The sequence below is a fragment of the Meleagris gallopavo genome, chromosome Z (genome assembly GCF_000146605.3).
Source record: "Meleagris gallopavo isolate NT-WF06-2002-E0010 breed Aviagen turkey brand Nicholas breeding stock chromosome Z, Turkey_5.1, whole genome shotgun sequence".
Lineage (NCBI taxonomy): Eukaryota > Metazoa > Chordata > Aves > Galliformes > Phasianidae > Meleagris > Meleagris gallopavo.
In genome coordinates this window covers 22509260-22518795 of record NC_015041.2, presented here as the reverse complement: position 1 = coordinate 22518795, position 9536 = coordinate 22509260, and the positions used below count along the sequence as shown (strand labels likewise).

Sequence of the window (9536 nt, the reverse complement as noted above, 5' to 3'; positions counted from 1 at the left end):
TTTTTTTTTTTTTTTTTTTAAGGGATGGAGAAAGAAAAAGTATGAGCACTGAAAGGTATATAATTTGATCTTGAAAAAATTACATTAATCACTAAATCTATTTAATGTCCTATGTGTATGGTTTTGTTAGTCATATAAATTCATTGTGTATTTACATATGTTATAAAGCTAACCAAACTCATTAAATCACATTTGGTTTCCATCCTCACCCCATCTCCTTTTGGCTTCAGAATATTCTGGAAGTACTCCTCCTTTATTTTCTGTTTTCTCATCATCTGCTTCTCTTTGAGCAATAATGTAGAGTGGAAACATTTACTATTTTATGTTTCAGTTCAATGCCAATAGCAGTCCAATAGCCTGCAGTCATGTGGATAGCATGTATAATGCAGCGAAGTCTTGAAAGGCACTAATTTTGCAGGGGTTGCTGAGATAATATGCATAATAATAATGCATAATTTCCTTATGCATTATTTCTTACTAATTTAACACTCCTTCAGAAGGCAACATGTTATTTTAAAAGGTGAGGTTTTGGAAAGAAATTTTGGAAATCTTTTTGGAAAGAAATTACTGCAAAGCGAATCTGCATAGAACTGTAGTAATTATCCTGCCCTCATCTTAGAAAATAAGGAAAAATTAATATTCCTATTGAGACGTCATTGTTTGGGGCAATGTTAGTAAGGATTTGCTTTTAACACCTAATCTAAATCTCCTCTCTTTTGGTTTAAAACTGTTTTCCCTTCTCCTATCACTATCTGTTGTTGCTCTCCATTTTTTTTAATAAGTCCTATTAAATATTAGATGGCCACAAACGATGTCTCCCTAAGCCTTTTCTTCTTCAGTCTGACCAAACTCAGGCCAATCTTATGCTGGTTTGCAGGTTGATAAATAATCTGAGTAGACTGTTACCTTTCTGTCTTTTATACCTTCCTTTATTCTCTCTGAACAAAGATGTGGTTAGATGAGAGACATCAGTGGGCTGCTGGGATCATGCAGCTAGTTTATATGAAAGAAAGAGGGGTGCTTGAAATTGCAATGTCTCTATCTTGTCCCCTTCCAAACTTCCAAATCCTATAGTTTCCCATATACTACAGGATTGCAGTGCTATAAATCACTGCAGTGTTACCTGTGTAACATCAGTTACATCTTGGTTAATGGACCCACAGTAAAATAATTAGTCTGTTAGTTTGGCAGCATGCAAACATTCCTAGGGGAATGTGAATCTTGATAGAGGATGGCTATGCAACACAATCCAGTAAACGTGAACATAACTTTGAGACATGAAAATTAGTGCAACTGTAGGGACTCTGCACTCATAAAAATATAAAGCCTAAAGTGAAACGGAATTGGGAAACTTTTCCAGAAACATCTAAAGTCTGTAAGTTTTGATTCTAGTGTGCCTTAAAACCACAACTAACTGCAGCTTGCTTTTCCTCATGTTATTCCTAAAAAGCAGATACATTAATGGAAAAAACAATACTTCAGTTCCTCTGATGAGAAGCTCTAACAACATTTTTGGCAGAAGACTAGTTTTTCATCCTCTGTGACTATCCGTAATTATCCTAGCTGGCATATTTTTCTTTGTATCTGCATTATTTATTTCTAACACTTGGCTCTGATGTTGACTTTCTAATCTTCTCTTTCTTCTGATGTTACACAGCAGTGTACAAAGGAGATTACATACAAATTACTTTGCTGCCTCCGTGAATTCAGTTGGTATTAGTATTCTCTCCTGCAAATATTTAAACATTAATGACTTTAAATTATTTCATTATTTGAGGAGTTTAACAAATACCTTGAAGCACATAAATGTGCATAAATCTTTTTGTACAGCATTTGTATCAGTATCTTTTTTTGTATCTTTGAAGTAAACACTCAAACCCCATGAAACTTTCTTTTGATGTAGATTTGTTCAAGTGTTAAAAAAAAAAAAACAACATTTAGACAGCAGCAAGATTTAGGATTCATATTGAAAAAAAATACTTTGTCTTTATCTTAGAACATTCAGTGAAATTAACACAGCAGAAGATCAGTACAGCTTGTGTCGAGAACTCTGCAGAGAACTTGCCCAGGACTTACAGAAAGAGGGACTCAAGGTATTTTTTATTCTATTTACTTTCAAAAGGACACCATTTTGCACTCAAAATGTATTAGTGGTATGAATCATCATCACTTCATGCAGTCTATCTTCAGGAAATTATCTTAATTCATTTGCAGCTAGTTTGAATGTTTTTGACAGCGTTTTGATTTTGTTCAGATGGATATCTAATAATAAGTTTAGAAAAACTTATTTCAACTAACTAAGCTACAGAATATCTTAAATTTTTTTGCTAATGGCAATGCTAATAAATATGTAAATATATAAATATATAAATAAATAAAAAGAATCTGTTGCCCATGAGCTGTGCTCTGGTCAATCATAGAATCATAGAGTCAACAAGGTTGGAACCTCCAAGATCATCCAGTCCAACTGTCCACTTACTGTCAGTATTTCCCCACTAAACCATGTCTTCTAGTACATCTACACATCTCTTGAACACTTCCATGGATGGTGACTCAATTGCCTTCCTGGACACCCCATTCCAATACTAACCACTCTTTCGGAGAAGGAATTACTCCTAACATCCAACCTGAATCTCCCCTTGCACATCTTGAGACTATTGCCTCTAGTCTGTTGCTAGTTATGTGGGAGAAGAGACCAACCCCCACTTTGCTGCAAGGTCCTTTCAGGTCATTGTAGAGAGAAATAAGATTTTGCCTGAGTCTTCTGCAGACTAAACAATCCCAGTTCTGTCAGCCTCTCCACATCAGACTTGTGCTCCAGACCCCTCACCAGCTTCATTGCCCTTCTCTAGACAAGCTCCAGGGCCTTGATGTCTTTTTTGTAGTAGAAGGCCTAAAACTGAACACAGTACTTGAGGTGCTGCCTCACCAGAGCTGAGTACAGAAGGAGGATCACTTCCCTGGCAATGCTATTTCTGATACAAGCCAGGATGCCATTGGCCTTCTTGGCCACCTGGACACACTGCTGGCTCGTGTTCAGCCAAGCATCAACCAACACCTTCAGGTCCATTTCTTCCACACAGCCTTCCAGCCATTTTGCCCCATTTCACAGTATTGCCAGGGGGTAATTGTGGCCATAGTGCAGGATCTGGGACTTGGTCTTGTTGAACTTCATCCAATTGGCTTTGGCCCATCCAGATTCCTCTGTAGGGCCTTCCTAGTTCCAGACAGATCAACACTTCCTCCCAGCTTGGTGTCACTGGCAAACTTCGTGAGGATGCACTCAATCCCCTTGTCCAGGTCATTAATAAAGACATTGGACAGGACAGGCCCCACTACCAACCCCTGGGAAAGAGCACTCATGACTGGTTGCCAGCTGGATTTAGCTCTATTCACCATCGATCATGTAATTTTAATATATTTAAAATGCTGTTTCTCTCCTATCTTTATGTAGGATCCAGTCAATAGCCAGCAGTGTAGTTTAAAAAACTCACATTCCCAGTTTGCAAAAAAGTTAGTCATACCACTCAATGTATGATATGAATGATATGAACAGCCTCTGTATTCCTTCTCCCAAATTTCGTTTTCTGAGGGCTGCTGTGAATTTAACACATAATATTTTATGATGTTGTCTCATGACATCATAGGCAGATGTTGGTGGTATGGCAGTAGAGAGGTTGAACCTTCCCACCATATTCCTTTACATTTTGTTGGTGTGTGACAGATGGCAGGAGAGGGGCAAAATGAACGGGAGCTACAGAAAAGAAATGGACAGACTTCTTAGCACGGTCTGTGATGATAGGGCAAGGAGAAATGGCTTCAGGCTCAAAGGGGGTAGATTTAGGTTGGACCTTTAAAAATCCCTTCCACCTTTAAGCATTCTGTGATTCTGTGAAAATGGCATCTGACATGGAAGTCTGTCTGAAGCAAGGATGTGGAATTGAATTCCTCCATATGGAAAAAATTGTAGCCACTAACATTCATCAACACTTGCTGAACATTTCTGGAAACCTAACAGTGGATGTGAGCACAGTGATGTAGTGGATGGCACATGTCAGCAGTGATGACAGCAACATCAAAGACAAGACACGTTCTGGACAGCTATGTGGATTTTTATGAGCGTGCCAGATCTTGATAATTGCTGGCAAAAATACATAGCTAATAGTGGTGACTATGGAGAAAAATGTTGGTTTGTAGCTGAGAATTTCTCTATCAGATATGTTATTGTGCTCTTAGTAGATTTTGTAATTTCTATGAAAATAAATGGGAAGTATTACTTTTGGAGCAACATTTGTATTTTTTTGAAAGAAAGACTTCTGTAGTGGTCTTTCTGGTAAAGCAAGGAATAACATTCAAGACCTAAAAGAGTTCTTATTCGTTCTCTTCTGCCATAAATGATTGTCTCAGTAGGTGTCAGGTTGAAAGAGAAATCAACAGCAAATAGGTCAAAGAAGTAAGCTTACAAAGGCACCAAACACAAGGAGTGCCACTAATTTTCGTTTGGATGGTCATTCCAAATCACAGTTGTCATGGAAGGTGTTGCCAGAGAATATCTGCCAAACCTAGGTGTTATGTGTTGCTCTGACAACACTGAGAAAGGATCCTTAATAGGATATTACTTACACATCCTTAATAGCTTTCCCAGCAAAACTTAGATACCTGGCACTGAAAGTTTCTGAGTGAGGAAATAATCTTTAGTAGACCAGGTAGATGATGTGCCTGTAGCCACATGCACTGTTGGCAAAAGGTCTTCTGCAGACCATAGCCAACTGACCTATTGTAGAAAATTTGATTTTGGCAGCAGTTTAATAGCAAGTGTTAAATCTTACAGATAAATTTTTGGCAGTAACTCTTATTGCACACAGATGAAAAGAAAGTCTTGACTGTAGCTTTAAGGCCCTTACAGAGGTGCTGCATTAGTATTTCTATGTGTGGCATATAAGATATGTATAACTTTTTTTTTTTTTTTCCTAATAGGGTAAAACTGTTACCTTAAAGCTAAAGAATGTGAACTTTGAAGTAAAAACAAGAGCTTCAACTGTGCTGTCTTCCGTTTCTGCCGAGGATGAAATATTTGCTGTTGCAAAAATGTTGTTAGGAACGGAAATTGATAGCGTTGCTCCTCACCCTTTAAGGATAAGACTTATGGGTAAAACTCTTTTCAGAATTAGATCACATAGCATATGGAAGTAATAGACTGTAGTCTAAAGTAGAACTCATATAAATGGATCTATCCTTTCTTCATTACCCTAGTGGTTTTTGCAAAGTGAAACAGCTCTATAGTGCTGAGTAGTAACTCTGGAATGTCTTACTAATTGAAGTTGTACCTTTCCTAGTACCTGATAGTTCTGGAACAATATAAACATTGGCAGGAGAGTACAACCTTAACAGCATTGCAGTTCTTAATTCCGCAGCCTTAAAAAGGTTTTTAAATATGCTTTGCCCTGCAGCAACAATTTATTTCCATACATAACCCCTTTTAGAAACAAATACATTAAATAGAAGTGCTTAGAAATTTGAAGATACTAAGTTCTGTGAGAAATTTGAAAAATTGTGTCAAAATTAATTCTGTATTTTGATTCTAAGTCCTGTGATTTGGGATTTGAATCATTCAGTAAAGTATAAAATCTAGTTGTCTATAATATTAGAATGTGCTGAAGGGAAAAAAAATAATTTGATGGGGAAACTTGATATGAATCTGTCTTCTTCTGGACTGAATTTTACGTAACTGTGTTAATACTTCTGGGTATTGAAATTAAAGTTGGACAAGTTTTCAGGTCTGATAAAAGTGCATGGGTCTTGTGATCTGTTCTTAGCATTTGCAGGCCCCTTAACCTCTCTTTATAGGGAAAAACATTCTTATATTGAGTGAATGTTCACCTCAAAAAGTTGTTAAGTAAGTATCAAATTTTGAAAATACTCATATTTAAAATTGAAACTTTTTTTTTTCGTTAGGTGTACGAGTATCGGGATTTCTAAGTGAAGAAGAGAAGAAATACCAACAAAAAAGCATTAAAAGCTTCTTAAAATCAGGAAAAGAGCTTGATTTTCCAAGGCTTCAGCGAGGGAAACCCAATCAAGAAAATCTCACAAAAAATTCAGAAGCATCTTCCAGTGGGAGTTTTTTTGATAAAAAGCGAGCTGCAAGGCAACTAAACTGTAATAATCTTTTTCCAAATGAAAGTGTAGGTAAGCAGCACTATTGTGATGTAAAATCATCAGCAAATTTTGTGGAAGAAGCAAACAAGGTCACAAATTTGCAGAAGTCTAACATATGTGAGATCTTCACGTGCCCTGTTTGTTTTGAGGAGCAAAGTAGTATTAATTTGGAAGAGATTAATAGGCATATTGATGAATGTCTTGCTGGCAGTCTCGTTAAAGATACTGTGGAAATACCAAAAAATGACATTTCAAGAGAAAATACTTTTAACTTCTTATCACACTGTAAAAATGAAAATATTGATGACTGTAAAGAAAATATAACAACAGATCAATTAGCAGGAACAGGCCAGTCAGCAAGTACATCTGAAAACTCTTCTGGCGATAGCAGAGAGAAAAAATTCACTCAGATAGTCTCAGAAAAACTTCACAGAGAAAAACAGCCTTGTGATCTCATTGATATTCCTAGAAATGCAAGCATAAAACAATGTCTGCTTCCCAAAAGAAATTCACAAGAGAATGCAAAACAGTTTGGAAGGACGGATCATATGGAAGAAACTAGTTCATCCTGTTCTTTTGAAACCAAAGAAGACAATGTTCTTGTTTGTCCAGTTTGTAATTCAGAACAGAAAACCACCAGCCTTATGTCATTTAACAGACACGTAGATGTCTGCTTAAACAAAGGCATTATCCAGGAGCTGACAGAAAAAGATGATTGTTCTGCTAAGACTTCTGATACAGAAAATTCAATCAGAGTTGGTGAGTAGGCACATTAAGATGTATTTGGTTATTCACATTATCTACTTGTGTAATTCCAATAATATAGTTGTAGTTATATACTTTTAACTTTTCAAGAGTTTTTTTCAAGACATTTCAAGATATTCATTAGAGTAATATCTGTGTGAGAGAAAACACCTCTATTTAAAAGATGTCACATCCGTTTTATTCACAAACAAGCTTTCTGAATGAGGTGGTAGTTACATAGTGCACTCTCATTTGCAGGAGTGGTAATGTAGGAATTACTGGTGATTTCTGTAAATCCTGTCTGCTCCCTCGTAACCATAATCAGATATATGTTTGTTAGGTCACTGAAATTTAGGTGAAAATTACCGAAAATGTCATTAATGTAGATCATTTCAGAGGTTCAGTTGACAGAAGAGTTTTATTAATGTGCTGGCTAAAATAGAGGTTATGAGCATAAAGGCAGGCATTGCTAATGTGATGTTCTTCCAGTCCTGTAGCTGTACCTACAACATGCTAAACCCACAGCCTGTTTACTCACGTAGTTTCTGTTCTTAATGAAGCATTAATCATTCAGTTCCAGATTCAGTTTCAGTTCCAGTATTGTCAAATTAAAAAAAAGAAAAAAGGAGAAGGAAAATCTTTATCCAGAACTGCTCTTTTAAAAGTTCTGCTATGTATATGATTTCTGCAGCATTCTTAATTTACTGAAATAATACATTTTTATTGTTTCCAATATTGTTTCCTCAGGAGGTTTAAACAGAGGACAGCAGTGCACAAAATCATTACAAGGAACAAAAAGGTAAAGTTATTCTGAAAACTAAGTGCTCAAGTCATATTTTAAAGTATTGAAGTTAAGAAAAAAATTGTTCAAAAGTTCTATAAGTATCTATTATATACTTGTATATTAATTTTATTTTTATTTTCAGGTCTGGACTAACAACTTCACAGTCAGCATCAAAAAAGGCTAAGTCAATCAATTCCAAGCATACAATTGAAATGTTTTTTAAATGACAGTGGGGCAATGTACTTCATATGAAGTATTTCATAGTGTTTTATGACAGCGTATTAATTTAGCATTGGTGGTAGGCTGGATTCAGATGAAATTTGGCTGGATTCACATCGGAGCCATTGTATGCTTATCATGCTCCGTAAATAGAACGATATGCGAGGTAGAAGAAGAGATATAACTGAGGTAATCCAGTTTTTTCTGAAAATAATACTTTTTTAGCTTACGAGAAATGAAATTGCTAGTACTTAAGAGTTCTGTTATATTGAACATGTGAAACTTTGTTAGAGTCACATGCAGTCTCATGTATTATCTCTGCTGTTCAACAAAATAAAACAGGTTCATTACAGCTGCCATGGCAAGCACCTGAGAAAGAGAGTCTCATGAGGTAGAATGTCACACTGTGCTTGCTGATGTCCTCCTTTGAAGATTTGACCAGTCACTCTGTCTGCAAGGCAGTGAGTTGGCAACCATAGTTGCTCAAGTTAATACTTCCTTGGTCAATCAAACACCAAACTAATTTGTGTGATAACATAGAAGAGCCAAGCTAGTTCATTTCAGTTCTTCTGAAGGTCTGTCTTGTCATTGGACCAAAAACTGGTTGGTCTTCAAAAAAGAAGAATTCAAAGCACAGCCAAGCTTTTATTGTTATCACTGAAAATTATTTCAGTATGAGGTGATGGACCCACCCTGAAGGGCTCTCTGTGATGAGATGCAGGATGACTTTGCTTGATGTTAATAAACTGGATGATGAGAGGATTCTTCCAGATTATTTGAACAAATGCTGTTTGATCCTTGACCTCTCCAAAGAGACTGAGAACTTCAATTGTCTTTGCTGTTGTTAAATTGGTACCTGTTGGTAGGGCTAAATTTAATATAAATCAATGTGCAATAATAATATGAATGTTGTATAAGTATGTGCAATATGCTGAAATGAAGTATTCTTACTGTTTATCTATCTTTATTTAAAATTGTTTTTTATTTTTAAATAAATTGTATTTTATGAGTACTTAAGTGGAAGGAGGAAGTTTTAAAGTTCAAATATTTGAAATACTCTATAATGATATTCTTCTGTTTACGCCAAATTGCTTAGATTTAGATTTTTTTATAATTAATTTGTGATGATAGCTTCTTTTTTAGAAGTTATACATACAGTCACGAACCTTTGATGAAATATGAACTTTTGAAAGTGGATAATCTTTGAAGTGACTATGATAGAAGCTTCTGTTCCGTTGTTTAATTATATGGGGATTACTTTGTGGCTTACTTTTTTTTAAATAAATATGTGTTTTATATGTTTTAGATGCCTAGGCTAAATCCAGAATGTATTTTTTCACTTCCAGATTTTCTGTAATGATTTCAGTATCTCCTACCTGCTCATCTCTGTTTGCCAGGTGCCACTGTACCTGCAGATCTATTATTTGAATTCAGTGCTCTTTAATCTGCTCTGGACAAAATAAGCTAGGCTAGTTCATACTATTCTGCAGTCTGACAGTTGACTTTGTCCAAACAAAGTCAGTGAGCAGTCAGCATTAGCTGTTCTGCTGACAGAGGTGGGAGCTGGAAATTTCTGGTAGGAGAGACATTAAAACAGCTGAAGGAGCAGTGACTACTGTCTAAAAAAAAA

The 9536-nt window shown here is 36.0% G+C and overlaps 1 protein-coding gene across 1 annotated transcript; it reads left to right on the top strand.

The window, feature by feature from the left end:
• Positions 1–20: 20 nt before the first annotated feature.
• LOC100543957 (DNA polymerase kappa-like) lies at positions 21–9536 on the top strand. Its single transcript, XM_019610438.1, has 6 exons — positions 21–55; positions 1997–2093; positions 4978–5149; positions 5956–6918; positions 7651–7702; positions 7830–9536. Exons 1-6 carry the CDS (start codon positions 42–44, stop codon positions 7912–7914), a joined length of 1383 nt encoding a protein of 460 aa, XP_019465983.1. The 5' UTR covers positions 21–41; the 3' UTR covers positions 7915–9536.

What these genes read in the sequence shown, in the direction of transcription:
- LOC100543957 (XM_019610438.1), top strand. An exon ending in TTTAAGGATAAGACTTATGG is followed by an intron (nt 5,150 to 5,955) that starts GTAAAACTCTTT and finishes TTTTTTCGTTAG; the next exon opens with GTGTACGAGTATCGGGATTT. An exon ending in AGAAAATTCAATCAGAGTTG is followed by an intron (nt 6,919 to 7,650) that starts GTGAGTAGGCAC and finishes TTGTTTCCTCAG; the next exon opens with GAGGTTTAAACAGAGGACAG.